This window comes from Myotis davidii, unplaced genomic scaffold, assembly GCF_000327345.1.
Source record: "Myotis davidii unplaced genomic scaffold, ASM32734v1 scaffold120, whole genome shotgun sequence".
NCBI classification, from domain to species: Eukaryota; Metazoa; Chordata; class Mammalia; order Chiroptera; family Vespertilionidae; genus Myotis; species Myotis davidii.
Window position 1 is genome coordinate 5,966,492 of NW_006294778.1, and position 20,043 is coordinate 5,986,534.

Consider the following 20,043-nt stretch of genomic DNA (forward strand, 5'->3'; position numbering starts at 1 on the left):
AACGTTGGAGTCCTCCGTCACTGAAGCAAGCAAGCCTCATGTTAGTTTCAAGCTGCCTGGCTGCCGGTCGCCATCTTGGCTGACAGTTAATTTGCATATCTCGCTGATTAGCCAATGGGAAGGGTAGCGGTCGTACGCCAATCACCATGTTTCTCTTTTATTAGATAAGGATAATAAAAGGCTAATATTCTTGCCAACATTGACATTGTCAGGTTTATCAATCAGAAGGTTTCTAAATGGAATTGCCATTTTCCTAATTATTAATGAGGTTGAATACAGGAGTGATTGAAAACACTGAACTAGACATAACTGATGCAGGAGGACCCCCTCCCAGTCTAGATATGACCCTTTAATTTCTGGTGTGGGGGTCTCAAGGTAGTGACTGTTTACCAACCAGTACATAAGTACTTTAGTATTTAATCATATGGCTAATTGTTAATGTTTTAGGACCATTTTTATTTCTTCTGTGCAATGCCACTTTTTTACTGGATTATCTTTGTTGATTCACAAGGATTCATTATAACCCTTTATCAGTACATACCATATCCCAGTCTTTTTCTAAGTAGAAGTCTTAATTATAATGAAGTAGAATTTACCACATGTTCCTCCTTTAGATAGCACTGTTTCACTTTTGAGAACTCACAGGAGAAGCCCCACACCCTGTTCTCTTTTAAGAGCATCATAGCTCAGCTTATCTTCTGTATAAATTTTAGAATCATCCCTAGCCGGTTTGGCATAGTGGACAGAGCTTTGGCCCGTGGGCTGAAAGGTCCCGGGTTTGATTCCAGTCAAGGGCACATACCTTGGTTTCAGGTTCCCTGGCCCTGGTCAGGGTGCATGTGGAGGCCACCAGTCGATGTGTCTCTCTGTCTCTCCCTCTCCCTTCCACTCTCTCTCTCTAAAAAAAAAAAAAGGAAAAATATCCTTGGGTGAGGATTAACAAAAAATATTTTAGAATCAGCTGGTTTACATAATATGAAATAAAATAGAAAGAACTGGGGATTTTGCTCAGATATGCATTTAATCAATGGGATCCAGTTTGGGGAATAACTAGCCTCTTATGATACTGAATCTTCTTATTTATGAATATGGTTATATTTCCCTATTTGTGCAGGTTTTTCCTCATGCCTTTTGATGAAGTATTAGTTTCCTACAGAAGGGTATTATAAATCGTATTTGATTTACCCCTAACTTCTATATTTTGTCTTGCTGTTTTATTTTTTTTAAATATATTTCTTTATTGATTTCAGAGAGGAAGGAGAGAGAGATAGAAATATCAATGATGAGAGAGAATCATTGATCGGCTGCCTCCTGCACACCCCCCACTAGGGATCGAGCCCGCAACCCAGGCATGTGCCCTTGGCTGGAATCAAACCTGGGACCCTCCAGTCCACAGGCCGATGCTCTATCCACTGCGCCAAACTGGCCAGGGCTGTCTTGCTGTTTTAAAGTATATCTTAAAACTTTTTAAAAACTCCATTATTAGAATTGCATGATTTTTAGACAGTGAAGGTACAGTAGTATTAGAAATGTTTTAATTTAATTAATTAAAAAAATATGAGCATGATTATATTAAACTGTATAATATACAATCTCTGCCAAAGTTTAGCTTAAATAATAAAACCTGCTGTGACTTCTGACTAGCAGATACACTGGAAAGTTCATGAGACACTGTAGCACAGGGGGCACGTTACTCCACCATCGCTAAATCTTTCAGGCTTTGGCTCTTCTGTCTCTTGGCCTTATAGCCAGGACGCAGGAACTCTATCTTTCTTTTCTTTGCTTCACTTTTACTTTTGTGTTTTTTCAGCTTCTTCTTGGTGGCAATATCAGGATTGGTTACAAACTTGAAAAAAGAATAGAAATGTTCTATTACTTTTAAAGTAAATGTTAAACTAATAAAAATCAAATGCACATATGGACCATTTCATTCACCTTCAAGCAACACAAATGTTTACACGCCCACTAAAGAAAAGCTGGAGCCCCAGCTATGATATCCGCACTTCTCAAACACAGCCAGCTCGTCTTCCTCCCTGGGTCCGTGCGACATGTGTGCACACACCCCTGGGTCAGTGCGACACGTGTGCACACACACCCCTGGTTAAAAGTAGTCACTAAGCATGATGAACATGCCGTGTTGTATTTTCAAACAGCAAACGTACCTCCAAAGCCTTCCTCTTTTTCCGGAGTGCCCTTTTCTCATGAGCCTGTTTCTGTACAGAGGCGAAGGCTAATGAGAAGCTCTCCAGCCCAACCAGCTTTTTGAGTAATTCTATGATTTCCTGGGATAGATTCTTTAGCAAAGGATCTGTTCACACACAGAATAATAACCACAGTCAGTTACCTAGGAAAGGATACATCTGAATAGCTACACAATCAATAACGTGAAATATAAACTACGGCATTATCACTTTTATTACTTGAACATTAAACGCTAATCTGAAACTAACCCCTACACTTCTGAGATGAGAAAACCAGCAAAAGTGTTGGACACAGCTCCCAGCCACCATCTCATCCAGGATTCAACAAGAGACCAGAGACAGCCCACTTCCTAGCAGAATCCTGGCTCAGAAGACATTAATCTGAGAACTGGACAGCACTGTTCTGGGCTACATTTGGTTAACCTGCTCAGCTCTGCAGATGTGGGGGAAGGTAAGTGTGTTTCTCCAGGCCCTCGCCGATTCACAGGTCACAGAGGCTTACCTCTGGCCATAACTCTGTGTGTGTGGATTAAAGACTCCTTTGTGAAGCTGATGAAAAGCTTCCCTGCCTCCTCTCTCCAAAATGCAAAGAACCCAGATCTCTGCATCAATTTCAGGAGAGTTCAGTGTACCTGTTCACGTTTCCAGAAAATAGGTACTAGGCCTTTTCTCCACTGTTGAACCCCCAGTGCCTGCAGATATTAGGTGCTCAGTCTATGCTGGCTGATGAGAACCAAAGCAGACCTGGCCTTCACCACTGCTTTGCCTCTTTAAGAGGAAGGAAACTCAAGGTTGTAGGACCACAGCAGGTCCTGCTTTGACATTTACTTCATTTGCTTTATTTTAAAACTTTTTAACATCTGCTTTACTTTCTCTTTCCAACCCCCAATTCCCTCTTTTCTTAGTAGCAAAATAGACATTTTAGGATCAGTGAGGCTGACAGGAAAAAGTGAAATATTTAAACTGAACATTTCATACTTCTGCCATATAATTCTTGAGAATTATATTTCACAGTTCATGATTGTTCATATAGCACTATGAGGTTTAGAACCACCCTAAATTATAGTTTTCTTTAAATATTCGTGCCTAGGAATAAAACATCTTTTAGGAAACGTTCACTCTTAGACACACAAGGAAGCAAAATGAAGGTAGTCAAATGTAACACAAACATGCCTTATTTGTTTGCTATTAATTATCTTGTTTTCTTAACACATTGCGTACTGCATAGAAATCTCTAAGACATACGCCAGGGACCGCAAGTTTTTGGGCAAACTGCATGTTATTTAAATCATCATAATGCACTTTAGGTGTTGTTTTTCAATAATTATAACATTTTTGTTTACAAAAACAGTTAATGAAAGTTCCTAGTACTTTTTTAACGTATGGTACTGCATAAAACATTTTCCTCTATGAAGAGGGACCAAACAAAATTTACGTAAGTATCTAGATTCGCTCCTTTTTCCATGGGCATGAAAAACGAGAACACTCGTGAGCGGTCCTTAACAGATGGCGCGCGAAACATGAGAAAACTGAGCGGTATGAAATGTGTTAACATAAACTGGCAGGGAGGGAGGGCAAGAAAGAAGAAGGAAGTATTCAGGAGAGAGGTGCAAAGTACTCAGAAGAGGTTACCCTGGTCCGAATAGGTGCTGTTCAGTTCTCGGAACAAAGGAGCTATGATCTCTGGGAGATACGGCTTCACCTTGTCTACTCCAAGATCCATCGCCACAGCTCCGAGAAACTTATAGATGCATGTTCTCTGAAAATATACATTAAAAGTGTTTCTCTAATACTTGCAGCCATACAAATAATATAGAAAACAAGGTCCATTTGGGGGCAGATATTATTGCTTCAGTTTTGGGTGCAAAAGTTCCTAGGAACTTGGGAGGATCACTGATACCACTAAAATATTTTTAAAAAACATAAAAGCCACTTTGAGTCACTCTGTACATGTCTCACACCTTTAAGGGGTTTCTAGGTGAGTAAGCAGCTTCCAGTTTTGCAATCCGAGACAACTTCTGGATCAACCACAGCAGCGTGGTTGGCTTGCTGTGCTCTTTCTTCCCCTCTTCATTCTGTTCTTGGTCAGATTCCGCCTTCCCATCTGCATGGGCCTCATGTTCTACTGCCTCTCTGGCCACACCACCTGCTACAGCTTCTTGTTCTTCCATGCCTTCTTTCATCTGACCTTGCTTATCGCCAGAATCATGTTCCAGTAAATATAATACTTTAGCTACGAACAACAAATTCTTAACAACCTAAAAAATGAAACGAAAGTGTTGGTATGCCAGCTGAGATCACACTTTAGATACAGCATTCACCTAGTTTCTAGTTTCCTAATTTGTATTGCTCTGTCTGGTCCATAACAGCTCACAAGAGACGTGCCAGTGCCTTGCTCCTGTCCATATGCCACACTGTGTTCCCTCACCACTACCAGTCCAACTGCACTATCAAAAGAGAGAAGGGAGCAGCAAACCAACTATTCAAAAGCAATTTACATTTACTGCATTTTTATAAACTAGAGGCCCGGTGCACAAAAATTTGTGCACTCGGAGGGGATGGGGGTCCCTCAGCCCGGCCTGTGCCCTCTCGCAGTCTGGGACCCCCTCGGGAGATAACGACCTGCTGGCTTAGGCCTGCTCCCAGGTGGCAGAGGGAAGGCCCAATCCCTAGGTGCAGCCCCTGGTCGGGCTCAGAGCAGGGCCGATTGGGGAGTTGGGGCGCCGCCCCGTCATGCACAGAGCAGGGCGATCGGGAGGTTGTGATGCCACCCTCAGTCACGCTCAGGGTAGGGCCGATTGGGGGGTTGGGGCTCTGTACCCTGTCACGCACAGAGCAGGGCCCATCAGGGGGGTGGGGTGCTGCCCCCTGTCACGCACAGAGCAGGGCCTATCAGGGGGTTGGGGCACCGCCCTCTATCACCCACAGAGCAGGGCTGATCAGGGGTTTGGGGTGCCACCTTCTCACACTCAGGGTCGGGCCGATGGGGAGGTTATGGCTCTACCCCGTCACACACAGAGCAGGGCCCGTAGGGGCAGAGGGGTTGTGGTGCCACACCCTGTCACACACAGAGCCGCAGGGCGATCAGGGGGTTTGGGCGCTGCCCCATTGCAGTTCAGAGGCCTGCAGCAGCAGGCGGGGAGCATTGGAGTCTTCTGTCACTGAAGCAAGCAAGCCTCATGTTAGTTTCAAGCTGCCTGGCTGCTGGCCACCATCTTGACTGGCAGTTAATTTGCATATCTCACTGATTAGCCAATGGAAAGGGTAGCGGTAGTACGCCAATTACCATGTTTCTCTTTTATTAGGTAGGAGGATGCCTTCTCTATAATTTTACATGTGGTTAAACTTTATAATATGGAAATATATAAAGCTTTTGTGATAGAATTACTTGTCTTCTGTTAAGACAATTCTCAGACCACCCAGTAGCAAGAACATTACTTTCTCTTCAAATACTAAGAAAAGGAATTCAATATTATAATTTAATATGAAAATAATTAGTCACAATGTGGAGTAGATAAGACTAAAGATGAAAATATTTAATAAACAGCCACTCACTGTACTGTCTGTATCAGGAATTTTAAATGTCGCCAAGAATAATCCCCAATGGATCCCAGAGTGAATATGTTTATATTTCAGTTAATTCCCTAAGCATTTAACTAGGGAAAACAAAACAAAAATCAAACACCAAATGTGAGCCTTTTCCTAGACTGTTGGTAGAACAGGTCCCTTTTATTTAACCAGATAGGATTATGATACTTACCTGCTCTCCTTGAGACTGATCCAAGAATTTGGAATGTAACTGATGGCAAGAGGCTAGGGAGATACTTTTCATCTGTGAAAATAGACATTGGAAGATACAATACAAGCTATTTCTGAGTGGATTTGGAGAGGGAAGGTTCATGACTAAAAATTGTATAATAGTTCCCTTCTACCTGCCACAAACATTTAAGCTTTGGGGAGATATAGATTGTGATTTCTGAGATTATTAGAAGGGAATTTTACAACACTCCAATACCTTTATTCCCCTCTTCCCTTCTTACTCTTCTCATTCATCAATATATACATAGTTCCCACTATGAGCCAGGCATTGTGCTGCTCCCTAGGGAATCAGAGATGGAAATAACATGGTCCCTTCCTAACATTTTCATGAACCATGACCTCATTAATTATCAATAAGGTTATGAAGGAGGCAGGACAGACAGTATTAATCTTATTTTCCAATGTTGATACTTAGACAGTAAGATATTGAATGGTCTAAATAAGCAAAGCAAAAATCTGACTAGATCGACAGTTTAAAAATTACCTTTGAAAAAACTTGGCCTTGAGGATGACCGCTTTCTGGTTCCTAAGATTCCTATAGACTCACATACCCAACAAGTTGTTGGCTGGAAGAATTTCTCCCAAGGGCGAACCCCAGGATATCACATGAACCAGAATGAACATCGCACATGGGTCACCAGGGAAGAAAGGTTTTAGAGAAACCTTACCTTTTGGTCAAGGTCACTTGCTAGGAACCTGACTGCTACAGGTTCTGAGAGTTTCCTTTTAGTTTTTTTGGCATTCCGTTTTCTAATAAGCTCCTCTGGTTGGCAAGAGGCAAAGAGCAATCCAACAATCTGGGCTGCCGTGAGCCACACCCAGTTGTGTGGATGTCTCAGGTGAGCGTGCACGTGGCCTAAGGGAACCAAAATGCATTCTCAGATATCAACAGATTTCTGGACTCCGGTGATAAATAGGACTAACAGGCATTTCCTGAGTACCTATGATGTGCCTGGATTTGGGAACTGAAAATGAGGGAGCAATGAGGTGAGAGACACTGGGAACAACTAGCAAACCAGCTCCTAATGTGGGAAATGACATGGGAGAGGTAAGCCTAAAACAAACCAGCTCCCTAAGAACTACTTTCAGATTGGAGGGAGATAAGCTGACATTAACATTTACAATTTCAAAATTAAAATGAATGTGTGTGTATATACATACATACATATGTACGTACATACGAACAAGTGTTTCTCATAAAGACTGAAATTGGTGGCTCTCAACAGCTGACTGGAAAGGTATCACTTACGATGCTTTCTAGGTGCCTGGCACAGGGCTTTTAGACCTCACACCAGTTCTGTGAGGTTGGAACTGTCATTTCCATCTGAGATTATAGATGAGGAAATGGATGTGTCAGTAGGGCCGAGTGATCTGTAGAGCTGGAAGAGGCAGAGCCAAGCCTGGGACTCAGAGCTCATACTCCTAAATAGGATTCGTTAAAGGCCATCCTCAAGCTCCATGGCCATCCTCCATACACTGCACTTGGAGGATAGAGTGGAAAGCCTTGTGGTGCTGGGAAATAAGATTAAAATTCTGGTTGAATCAGGTCATATCTGAGTTTTAGTCTCTGTCGCTGTATTTCATGAATATGGTTTTACTTTGGTTTACATGATCCTTTCTAATAATGTGGCCATGTCTCAGGGGGGCCATACCAGAGGAGGCCATATATTTCTCATAGGATCACAAGTTCTCTTGAAACAGGTGGGTATTTAGAGCATTCATTCCATGTCTATTTCCTACTGACTGAACAAAATTGAATATGTTAAATTAAAAATTCTGGGATATTTTTCATTTAAAGAGTGACATATAACTCACAAAAATGACATGATTTAGTAAAGTATGGCATATTTACATGATGGATTATTTATAGCTATTTAAAGAGATAGCTACTAGTATAAACAGACAGGATATAAAAGTTTATATGGAATTATGCAACCTCAAAAAACAAACCAACCCCAAAAAGGTTGAAGGGAATATATACCACGGTATCGTCAAGTAGCAAGGAGGACTTTGGGGAGTATTTTCCATTCTTATACTTCTCTATAATTAATATTCTTTCTTTTAGAAATGAAATGTATTATTTATAATTTATATGTACACACACACACACATATATATATATTTACCCCCACCCCCCACCCAAAGAAACATTTTTCACTGTAATCAATATGAAAAGGCCCTTTAAATCTTTTTTTTTTTTTTTTATGGACTTTTCCCCTGACATTACACTTTCTGAAATATTCATATTCTGATTTCCCAAATTTGTTTTCAATAATTCTATCACAAACAATGTGCTTATTTTTAGATTTAAAGAAAAAGACAATACTTACTCCAGATTTTACCCAAAGTCTGAGAGGGTTTGGTAAACTGAATAATATTACATTCCTTGATGAGTTTACTTATCAGTGTGAGAAAACTGAACAGAAGGCGATCTGCAGCTTTTTCTTTAGTCTCTTCCATGATCTAAAAACAGGATGGATGCAAATCAACTAAGACAACAATTGCAAAGCATGTGATGGACATTTTTATCCCAGCGTGCAAATGTACATCAGGATTTCTCAATCTCAACACTACTGACATTTGGACTGCACAATTCTTTGCTGTGGGAGGCTGCCCTGTGTACTATAAGATGTTTATCAGCATCCCTGGCTCCTAACCATTAGATGCCAGAAAGACATTGCTAAATGTTCTCTGGGAGCCAAAATCACCCTGCTTGAGAACCTTTGTCATATACTGTGGGAAGAAAACTTACTTTAGCCCACATTTAAAAAAGATCCAACTGCATTGAACTATTGCTTTTATTAATAAAAAAGCATTTTTGAACACATTATTTAATCTATTAGCTGTATCACCTGAAGCAAAACTACAAAAATTAGCAAAACTCTCATTCCCTACCCAATAACTTACATCTTCAAAGTTTTCAGGATCAATTTCCTTTTCAATCACAGGGAGAACGGTTCCAAGTCTTCTTTCAAAAGCGACTCCTTCACTTTCCACAAACACTCCACAGACCAGGGCAGCCAGCTGTCTACTTAAGCTCTACCGAAGAGAAGCCACCAAAAGACAACGTCAGCACAACCTGGGAGGCTGTTTCCAAAACTGTAAAATTATGAAAGTGGGCATGTTCTGTTCTCAACAGTTCCTTATGAAACCAGAAATCAATGGAAAATGGATCATTGGTGACAAGAATATGGAGAAATCTTCATATCCAAGAAAAACATTTAAAAAAGTGATTCGCCCTAACCAGTTTAGCTCAGTGGATAGAGCGTTAGCCTGCGGACTGAAAGGTCTCAAGTTCGATTCCGGTCAAGGACATGTACCTTGGTTGAGGGCACATCCCTAGTAGATGTGCAGGAGGCAGCTGATCGATGTTTCTCTCTCATCGATGTTTCTAACTCTCTATCCTTCTCCCTTCCTCTCTGTAAAAAAATCAATAAAATATATTTTTTTTAAAAAGTGATTCATCTTTATCCACTGAATGATTTTTTCTTATTTTAAATGTTTAAAAAATCGAAAAGTTTCATACCATCCTGCCACGCCCCACCTTCTGACTTTAATACTAAAACCAGTATTACGTTATGATGTGTTGTTTATATTCCACAAAAGATGGGCCAGTGTTAATAGCGGTAAAGTCAGCAAGTGGACACAATCACTGACAAAAATGACATTCCATCAACTGAACAGCAAAATTGGAAACAAAAGTACTCATCAATGGGGGATGGTTATGTGAATTAAGACACATTCTTAATAACTGGCTGACATTCACCATGTAGTGGGAATACGGGTGATTCTTATGTTACATCTACAACTTATTACATCTTCTGAAATTTTACTATAAGAATATATTATTAACATAAACAAATAAAAATAATAAAGCTATTTGGGAAAAATTAATTCAACAATGAATATATGTTATTTAAAGTACAAACACCAAAAGCTAAGAGTTTCCATTGGAATGTGGTTCAAAGCAACCCTAACCTTCTTTGCTCCAAACCAGGTGGTAACCATATCGAAAAGAAAATCTTTTTTCTCAAGGTTGATTTTACTGAGTAAGGATTTGATCGCAATGGATGCCATCTTTTTACACAGGGCAGAGTCATCATTCACCATCATTAGACAAAGAGGAATAAAGAACATTCCACAGTTCTCATGGAGCAGTCCCTAAAAGAAAACGGGCACATATGAGCACACTGAGACTGGAATCCCAAGATGCCCCACCGAGGGAGGACCGTGGGCACCCGAGGGATCGAGGGAAACACAGTTACCAGTTTGTCTCTGTGACAGAGGGTACCTGAGGGAACGCGTCAAAGAGATAAGCAATCATTTCCAAGGCGGACTCTCTGCCGGTCTCATGTTCATAACTAAGGCAAGAAGAGCAGAAGGACTCGTTAGTATCTTTTAAATTTATCTATTATTTTTAAGAATTTAAAATATTGTCTCAAGATGCCAGTCTATTTTTTAAAAAGTGGAAAACACTCCATTTTCCCAACTGCTGTGCGGTTTTACATGTACTTTTCTTAGATCTTTACCATTCTCCTCAGTGGACTCTAGTGACCATCAGTGGTCATACTGAAGTGAAAGCTACTCAGAACTGCTACATTTGCTAGTTAAGTCAGTGACTCACAGATCGTCCTCAGAGAATATGCCCTATGTTTAGTCTTGTTCTTTGCAAGACAGCCGCCACATTGAGAGGAGAGAAGAAACTTCCCCACTGCCTTTGCATGTTTTATGGCTTACACTTACTTTAGTTGAGCAAGCATGAATTCCAAGTTCGGTCTCAATTTATCACCCAGGGGATAGTCAAGAATATATTTCAGAAAAACCTAGGAACAGAAGTCATACAGAAGATTATTGGGATTCTACCGCTCCAGGATTCCTGTTTCCTAAGCTGCTTTCTGGGATAGGTTGGTAGGTTAAAAAGACCTTTCAGAAGAGTGATCGCTTAGGTGAACTTGGCCTCCTGAGCTGAGAACTGTAACCCTTCCTCTCTCCTCCCACCTCACTTACCAAGGTCCTGCCCTACACACCTGACCCAGAGTCAAGTCTTGGCCCACCCCGGGCTTGGCTGTTTAGGGCTCCAAATCTAAGATCACACGTTGGAAACACTTCTTGCTCTGATAGGTGGTGTGATGTAGTGGACTGAATATGGATTGTGGTTCAACCCCGTATGTCCCCTTAAGAATAACAATAATGTGGTAATAACATTAATACTGATAATTGCTGCACTTACTAAATACCTTCTATGTGCCCAACACTGGGTTGCTTCCCAGTTAATATTCATCACTTCCTTAGGAAGTGGGTGATGTCGCCCCATTTTACAGATGAAGAGAATGAGTTTGGCAGAAAAATAAGTAACTTGCTCAGGTGGCCATGCCTATTCTATCTGCATCCAAATGCTCTGCTTTCAAACCATATACTATTCAGACTCTTTTATTAATGAACTAGAGCAGTGGTTTTCAACCGTCTGGCCCTTTAAATACAGTTCCTCATGTTGTGACCCAACCATAAAATTATTTTCGTTGCTACTTCATAACTGTAATGTTGCTACTGTTATGAATCATAATGTAAGTATCTGATATGCAGGATGGTCTTAGGTGACCACTGTGAAAGGGTTGTTTGACCACCAAGGGTCGTGACCCACAGGTTGAGAACCACTGAACTAGAGGCCTGGTGCATGGATTTGTGCAAACTGAAAGAAAATTAGTTAGAAGGTGGCCAGTGGGGCAGGACTAGGCAAGACAGGCTGGACATGCCCTGGAGCCAACCTCCCACAGTCCCTTCCCAGACGGCCGCACCTGGGGCGGCGCTGTGGCTCAAAGGTCATCTGGGGAGCGAGCAAGGTCCCTCCAGCAGGTGGGGTCCCTTAGCCTGGCCTGCCGTGATTGGCCGAAACTGGCTCTCCGACATCCCCCGAAGAGTCCCGGATTGCAAGAGGGTGGTTCTTGGGTGACACCCCCCGAAATCAGGCTTCCTTCTCTCTGGTTCCAGGGTACATCACCAGAGAACTGCAGCTGCCAAGTCACCACAGCTCGGCAGCTCCTGCATTGAGCATCTGGCCCCTAGTGGTCAGTGAGTATCATAGCTACCAGTTGGATGGTTGCTTAGCCTTTTATATACAGGCAGTCCTCAGGTTACGTCGGACTCAATGTACATCATTTTGTGGTGATGTCGCCATCTCCCATTTACAGTATTTATTAAAAAAAAAGTTTTGTCATTTCGTCGTATATACATACGTGCTTTATGTTATTATTTATTTACCACAAGTAAAGGTCATGAATTGTTATATTTCTTTTAAATTTTTTTTTACTGTTTCACTTCATTACTGCATGTAAGTGCTCCATGTGAGTGACGTAGGTGCTTAAGTAGTTACGTTCCGACTTATGGCGAAAATTGCGTTATGTCACGCCATAGGAACGGATCTCTGACGTAACCCAAGGACCTACTGTATATAGATTGTGAGAACCAGGCACATCATTAAACTTTCTAGGCCTGTTTTTTCCCCAGCCATAAAATGGGGAAAATTACAAATAGAAGTCATGTATGCAAAGTGCTGGGCACACAGCTAGCGCTTAATAAATAGCAGCTAGCTCTCCTTCCTAAAAAGCAGTAGTTAAGGAAACATTTTCTCAAGACAAGCTTCTTTCCTTTCTTCCCTGGCCTCCTTAGCAGCCTAAACTCTCCTTTAACTCCGAGTTCGTATTTCCAGTTCAGACCCTTCCACATCCTGGGCTGCTCCCGTGATGAGGGATGCACACGTCTGAAAATAAATATGCTCGTGTCACTCCCCTGCCTATTGATTTCAATCGTTTTTTGGCTATTCTCAGAACAAAGACCTATATCTAACAAGACCAGATGGTCTCCTCTAACCTGGCTCCCTTCCTCATGTCACTTACCTTCATTTAGCTCCTCAACACTCTAAGCTCTTACCCACTCAAGGCTTACTTCCTCTGGCATTTGCCACCCCCTTCGCTTAGAAGGTGAAGCCTTATTCTTCCTTCAAATCTTCCTTCCATGCCAATGCTCAGGAAAGCCCTGCCTGACTCAGACTAAGGTGGTTCTCCACCTGATCATATGCTCTTATCATACATTCCCATAGTTCACCAACTCTAAGAAGCTCACATTTTCACATATCTGAAATTAGGATGTGTCTTACAATTGGTAGCATGTGACCCTGGTGTCACAGCTTTTTTTGAGACATATAAATAATGGCGTGTCCTGTGATGAAATATGATAATACCTTTTCCTCCTGGCACTTATGATGTCTGTAATTAAATAACTATTTGTGGCATTTTGTTTTGTGCCTGCCTGCTGCAACACAGAGTGTAAGAATTCTGTTGACCCTCTTCTGGCAGCACCCGACACACAAGGATATATGTAAGTAGTTAGTCGATGGCTGGACCAGTGCATGGGAACCCTGCTGCAGGCTATCATGCTCTATCTATCTAAACATGCTACACATGGTGGGCTGTACTCAAAGTGCCTTCCTCACACGTGGAGTGTAATGGGTTCCTGAATCACAGAATAAAGCATCAACATGGCACAAAGCTGTCTTCAGAATTTAGTCCATGTTGCCATCTTTCTATCTAAAAACCAAATGGAGAAGGCAGGCCTGACCCCTGCTATGGGACTAGGTTCTCTACAAACCTGTCTGCACTGGACCCGGACAGGTTCACTCTGAGCAGAAATGGCCAACTTGGATACTTTCCGCATGACGTCATCAATTTCAGGGACCAGCAACTTTCTTGATAAGATGGCCTAAAAAACAGAAGGAAAAGACATACTCTTCGTGTTCCATTGCAGATGGGCATAAGCCAACCTGGTATCAAAGTAGCCACAGGCAATCTTCAAACATAATGGAAATACCTCCCAAAGAAAAATCATTAAAATCATTAAAACAGGCAACTTTATGTTATATATATTTTCACCACAAGTAAAAAAAGGAAAACAATGTCCAATATGGTAAGTACAAGTACATACCTGTATTTGTACAGAATTCCCTGGAAGTATTAATTAGAGCTCACTTTCAAATATTTTAATGACCAAAATCATCATCTTTATAAATTATATAATTTTGAAAGTCTACTGCTAGTCAAAACACTGTGTTCCATGTTATTTTAAGTATTTGACTCGAGGCTCATAAACTGTAAAGCCCAACATTCTGATGACGCCGTACCTTTAGGAGGCCAAACGCAGTGGCTTGTCTGGATGTATCATAGATGTCCTCCTCAGCATACGCCAGTAGGACCTGGAGCTGCTTTTCGGTTATCTGGTAAGACTTCACTTTCTTCACAAGTATGGTCACACACTGCAAGGTCAATGGTGAGGTTAATGCCAGGATGACCCACAATCAGGATCCAGTGACATCATGAGGATTTAATACATTATCAATGCTTTTCACACAGGAAACCAGCTCTCTGGCCTTAGCAAATAAATTTGGAAAACATTTTGACCAAGACCACAAAGGACGATGTGGAAAACTAGCTTTGATGTTAATCCTGGGCCCGGCTTTTTCTAAGTGGAAGTGAAAACACCTCACCTTGAAACAATTTACCACCATGTGGAAGTTCTGACCCCTGGCAGCCCCGAGCTTTGCATAGTCCTTCAGCAAAAGGAAGAGGTGTTTCGTCAGCTGCTCCGCTTTTGTTTCTATGGAAGGCAGAGGGAACCGCAAGACCCAGATCAGGCACTGCAAAGCACCTGTGATCACCTGAAAACCAAACCAAACAAAGCCAGTCAACATACGAAGCGACCGCACTCAGTGCCCCAGCGCCGAGGCGGGGTCCTCTCTGCACAGTCGCAGCCATGCTGAAGGAATGACAGGCTCTGCCCAGCTCTCCGGAAGAACGGTGCCGAAGTGTAAGAAGGCAGGGGGTTTCCCATAGAAGAACTTACTGCTGTAGGATGACCCACAAGCTCACTTACCACATTCTTAACCTATACGGGTAAATAATTGCACAGGCTGGCCAATTTTTTTTTTAAAAAACAACACAATGTAAATGATTTTTCTATTTTTTAAAATGATATTTAAATTTAATCATTCTTACTAAGCTTGTATTATGTAAAATGACACTCTAATTAGTAAGAATACAAAAAAGGATGCCCGATGTTTTTCTCTCTCTCCCTCTCCCTCTTTCAAAGCAATAAAAATATATTTTAAAAAAGCCCAAGTGATTTACATGAGAATCCCTGAACCTCCAGCCAGGACGGTGCCTGGAATCAAAGCAGGTGCTGAGTAAGCATTTGGTAAATAAACTTCACCCTATTCACCTAGTTCAGCTCTACCCGACAAGACTGTCACTGCTCTGGCTGCCAATGGCCTTCCTGGGCTCGAGTCAAAAGGACCAGGGCACAGATCCCAGCTCTGCAGCTTTTACCTAACTGACTAGAGCCAATCAGCTCTCAGAACCTTCTGTAAAACAGACAATCTGAGGAAGGGGGAGGGTGTGTGCATTGGAATCTGAGATGGAGGCTCATATGCTATATGTTGTGGGGCAAGTCACTTAGTTCAAGGCCTAGTTTTCTCATCTATAAAGCAGAAACAATAATAAATACCCCATGAACTGTTCTGAGGATTCACAGCAGGGAGTAGGGGTAGTGACGATGGCGAGGAGATGAGGATGATTACTGACATGGGGACCCACCACTCACCCTCATGAAGCTGCTGCAAGGATTAAATGAAATAATTAATGTACCTAGAAGGGCTTTATAAACTGTTAAGGGCAATCCGAACATATGGGATTACTAAATTGGAGAGCAAAACCCAACTATCTTATGTCGCATAGGCCTAGGAGTTCAGGTCTAGGTACTTTGCAGGACCAGCTCTGTGGAGGGACAGGTGCTCACCTTCACATCCATGGAACCCAGGCAGTCTATGAGGAGAGACACAAAAGGATCCAACATTTCCAGAACCCGTTCACTCGAAGACTTGATCTTGGAAGTTTTCAGACTCAGATGCAGCAACTAAAAGATTTAAAAAGACATTTCACAGCAGGTGCCCGTAAGACCAAATGAGTTAGGTAGAAGTGAAATAACATAAGAGACAGCCTGAAATGTTAAGATGCTTCTTTCTGATATATAAAACTTTTGGAAAAAACGGGACACTGCCTGGGTGAGTCTCAGTAAGTGAAGAGGTGGGAGCATACTGTGCAGCTGAGATTCCAAGTACATTTACCAAATGCTTACTCAGCATCTGCTGAGATTCCAGGCACTGGCTTAGCACGCAGGACTCCGCAATGACCAAGATGGACATAGTCCCTGCACTGAAGGATCTTAGCCAGGGAGACAGACTCTAGGAAATAACTGTAAATGCAGGGTTCTGTGGGGATCTGGGCAGACGGAAGAGTGGGTGGTGAGGCCCTGGAGCAGGAACAGTGTGGAGACTTTAAGAACCGAGGGAAAGCCACATGTGGCTGGAACGTGTGTTGGAATGGTTACTGTAAAGCAATAAAAGGCCCTTGCCGCCCAATTGCAGGACTGGCTCGCTCCTAGGATAAATGGAAGCCAATGAAAGGGTTTTAAAAGGAAATGAAATGATCAGATTTGTGTTTTTAAAAGCTCACCACCTTTTAAAAGAATTCACAGTAGTTTAGAGGTGTAAACTAATGGGCAAAGCAACAATGAAACCATAATAATATTAAGTCAGAATCATCAATTCTGAGAGAGCTACATTATCAAAGTAAGTACTGGAAGAGATCAATATAAATAGTAAATGGACCAGTGCACCTTTAAAAAAATTCCGTAACTTACTTAGAGTAAAACATTTACAGTGGAAATAAGCAATACTGAGATTCAGCAGCAGGAAAAGGCACAGACCCACCAAGTGCAGTGAGTCTCACTTTAGGGTTAATTCTTACCCGAAGCCCAGACTCAATAAATATGTGCATGTTGGTCTTCCTGCTCACAACAGCTTTCTGCCCGCCTCGAACTGGAGTTGGGGGGAGCAGAAGACAGCTCTGGGGTGGCAGACGTGGATCCGGGGCAGGGGCTGCTGGATTTCTGTCAATCACAGTGGCATAAAAATAAATGCTGTGTTCCCATAGGCTACTGTGGCCCTCTCTGGGGATGAGAGTTGAGCACTAGCTAATGCGTTGTTTGCTGAGGGGTCTTTTCTCCCTTAACTGTGAGACACAGAGGACACTCCCAAATTCAGATGAACAGCAGGGGTACACTCCCTTTCATTGATGTCTGAAAACAAGTGCCAAGGAGTCTCTTTCAGAACAACACAGAAACAAAATCTAAAGGAAGTTTACCAGTATGGCATTTTTAAATCTTTTAAGATCTACATCTCCTTAGAAGCAACAATATGTATTGAGCTCCTAATTTTTGCCAAGTAGTTTATGGTATGCTCTGTAAAATAAAGAGAACTGTAAATTGGTGCTCAATCTCAAGGCATTAGGGAGCTCAGATTCTAATCTAAGAAACTATGGGTATGTGAAATGAGATTGTCCTGATATTTAAATGGTAAAACCACCTTTCGTAGATTGGTGAAAAGGGTCAGCTACTCTGTGAAATAAAGCCAGTACTATGTAGAGTTGCTATTAGGATTCAAGACCTAAATCTCCATTTGACCAGAGTAAGAGGTATATAGGATATTTAAACTCTATCCTAACTTTGATTTGATCAACATCCCAAACAGAAATGATATCAGAGAAAACACCACAAATCTTATAACTTAGATAAATATTAATTATTTTTTACTAAAGCAAAATTTTTAAATTAAAACATTTAAAACTGAATGTCTTATCAGAAACAAGCACCTAAATGAGAGTTTTTGTTTTTCAAACTTACTTTTCTTTCTCTGTTAACAGGGGGAGATTTTCACTGACCAAACCATAACTGAGCAATAGAATGGATTCTGCTGTCATTTCCTGATTTATAATCAGTCCTGCAATGATTCGGCGTAAGGTCTCATGAACTTTCCGGGCCAGTTTTAAACTCGTGGTATTTTGTAAGATCTAGAGGCAAACACAAATGTCACACTCAGGTAACAAAGAACTGCACTGGGCTTGGTTCTAATTTTTCTAATTAAAAATGAAACATTCTTATAAGGTTTCAAACAGATATAACAGAGTCAAATGTACCCATCACCTCAACCCCAGAGAAGACCAGGGTCAGCAGTGTGGGCGCCACCAGGTGTCCTGCAGCCCCTCTCTGCTCTCTGTGGGTAAGGCCTGAGGACACACAGCTGGAGACAGGATGTCACACTTGTGAGATGTTGACCCTCCAGGTGCATTAAAGCCATTTCCTTACATAGATCTGATAATAATAACTGTCATTTCCTTGGAGGGATTTGATGATACACATGGAAAATATATGTGCTCTGTTGACTTTTTCATCCTCAAAGCATAGCTAACATTCTTAGATCAGGCTAAATGCATTTTAGGAGCAACTATAGAGTTAATACAGCACCAAAACATTTGGAATTATAGTTAACTCATGCCATGAGATAGTGCTTTTTGCTCTAGTCTTAGTACATGTAACAGCGATAGAAAGAATAATGTTTATTGAATGTTCCCTTAAAATAGGCACAGAGAACTCTATGAAGGGAGGTGAATTACAGTCCCTGCCCAAGAGGAGGCAGCAAAGAAACAGGAAAAATGTGAGCTTCTGATCAGAAAGATATGGAACTAAATATTGACTTTCCTCCTTAACCTTGTTCCTTTCTACCTTCTTGAGCCTGAATTTTGTCTTTACGATGAGGTACCCTAGACCTCACAGGGTGGTTGTGCAGATTAGAGCAGATAACGAAGCACAATGTTTAGAACATTATGTATGTTCAACAAATGCCAGTTTTCTTCCTCTTGGCATTCTGGGAGAAGCAGTCTGGCTCCAAAGGCTATATTCTTAGCTGCTGACTGGTCCCAGATGTACTCTTCACCCACTCTTTGATTCTTGTCTTTCCTCCTGCATCTCAGGGTTTACAGCAGGGACTCTGAACTTTGGTTTACAACGCTCAACTCAGGGCTGCCAACTAGTGGCCACATGGTATTGGTGTCCTTACACCAGGGAAATGGTGATCAAGGGCAGCAAGGTTTGCCCTGCCAGGCTCTTTTCAAGATCCCTGTGCAGCATTCAGGTCCTCACCTCTTTTAGCGGAAGGATCAGTTTTGTCACCTGATCTTTTCCTACAAACTTGCCCAGGATTTCATAAGAATCGTAACTCTTGCTTCTGCGGGCCTCCATGACTTTGGAGAGGATCTGCTTCACTTCCTTCTCTTCGGCAATGGCACCGAACAACTCGTGGTTGAAAATCTTTAAAAGAAAAAGGTCGAAAGGCAGTTATGTACATTCAGGGAGATATGCCAACATAAGCAGTCTTTGGAAAAGAGCGTTGGCACGTCCAAATCAAGGAAAGCGAGTTGGACTGGACTGAAATTAGTATTCAGTTTCTATTATAGTTCACTTTTCTCAATGTAGTTTAGGAACCAATTACTAAATAACAAATACAGAAATACCTGAAGGTTTATACTAATGGGAAACAAAAGAAGAAAACTGTTTTCATTGTCATGGATAGGTTCTGCAATCGTAAGCAAAATGACGCATAACTAAACCAATTGTACCACAGGCTAACGGATACAAACATTTCAGCAATCTATAATAATAAAAGTGTAATATGCTAATTAGACTGGACAACCTTCTGGACAAAGCTGCGGCGGCTGGGACCAAGCCCCTTGGGCTTCTAGTGTTATAATGAAATGACATTATTCAAGTACCTACTGTGCTGCACAGATTTATACATATAACTGCATAGTATGCAGACACGTTTTAGATATCACCAAAGAGCTGCTTAATTTCTTTTTAAGAATTCTCATGACATCTGACCTTAGTAATAAAAATTAATATATTTAATTCAAAATGTTATTATCTGCAGTTTTAAATAATGAACAAAATGTTGTGTAGCAAATGTAATCTCTTCCAGCCCTAGTCAGTTTGGCTCAGTGGATAGAGCGTCAGCCTGTGGACTGAAGGGTCCCAGTTCGATTCCTGTCAAGGGTACATGCCTGGGTTGCGGGCGATCCCTAGT

General features: G+C 41.6%; 1 protein-coding gene across 1 annotated transcript in view; it reads right to left on the reverse strand.

Annotated features, from left to right (window-relative positions):
* Positions 1-1,518: 1,518 nt before the first annotated feature.
* Positions 1,519-20,043, reverse strand: part of UTP20 (UTP20 small subunit processome component) — an 84,259-nt gene continuing 65,734 nt past the window's right edge. Inside the window, 18 exon segments of the mRNA XM_015567583.1 lie at positions 1,519-1,846; positions 2,163-2,308; positions 3,834-3,960; positions 4,163-4,459; positions 5,962-6,033; positions 6,689-6,876; positions 8,351-8,483; positions 8,928-9,059; positions 9,999-10,181; positions 10,312-10,381; positions 10,764-10,843; positions 13,665-13,775; positions 14,194-14,325; positions 14,557-14,727; positions 15,864-15,980; positions 16,874-17,015; positions 17,808-17,974; positions 19,104-19,277. Of these exon segments, the coding sequence (XP_015423069.1) occupies positions 1,691-1,846; positions 2,163-2,308; positions 3,834-3,960; positions 4,163-4,459; positions 5,962-6,033; positions 6,689-6,876; positions 8,351-8,483; positions 8,928-9,059; positions 9,999-10,181; positions 10,312-10,381; positions 10,764-10,843; positions 13,665-13,775; positions 14,194-14,325; positions 14,557-14,727; positions 15,864-15,980; positions 16,874-17,015; positions 17,808-17,974; positions 19,104-19,277 (2,598 nt within the window). The 3' untranslated portion in view covers positions 1,519-1,690.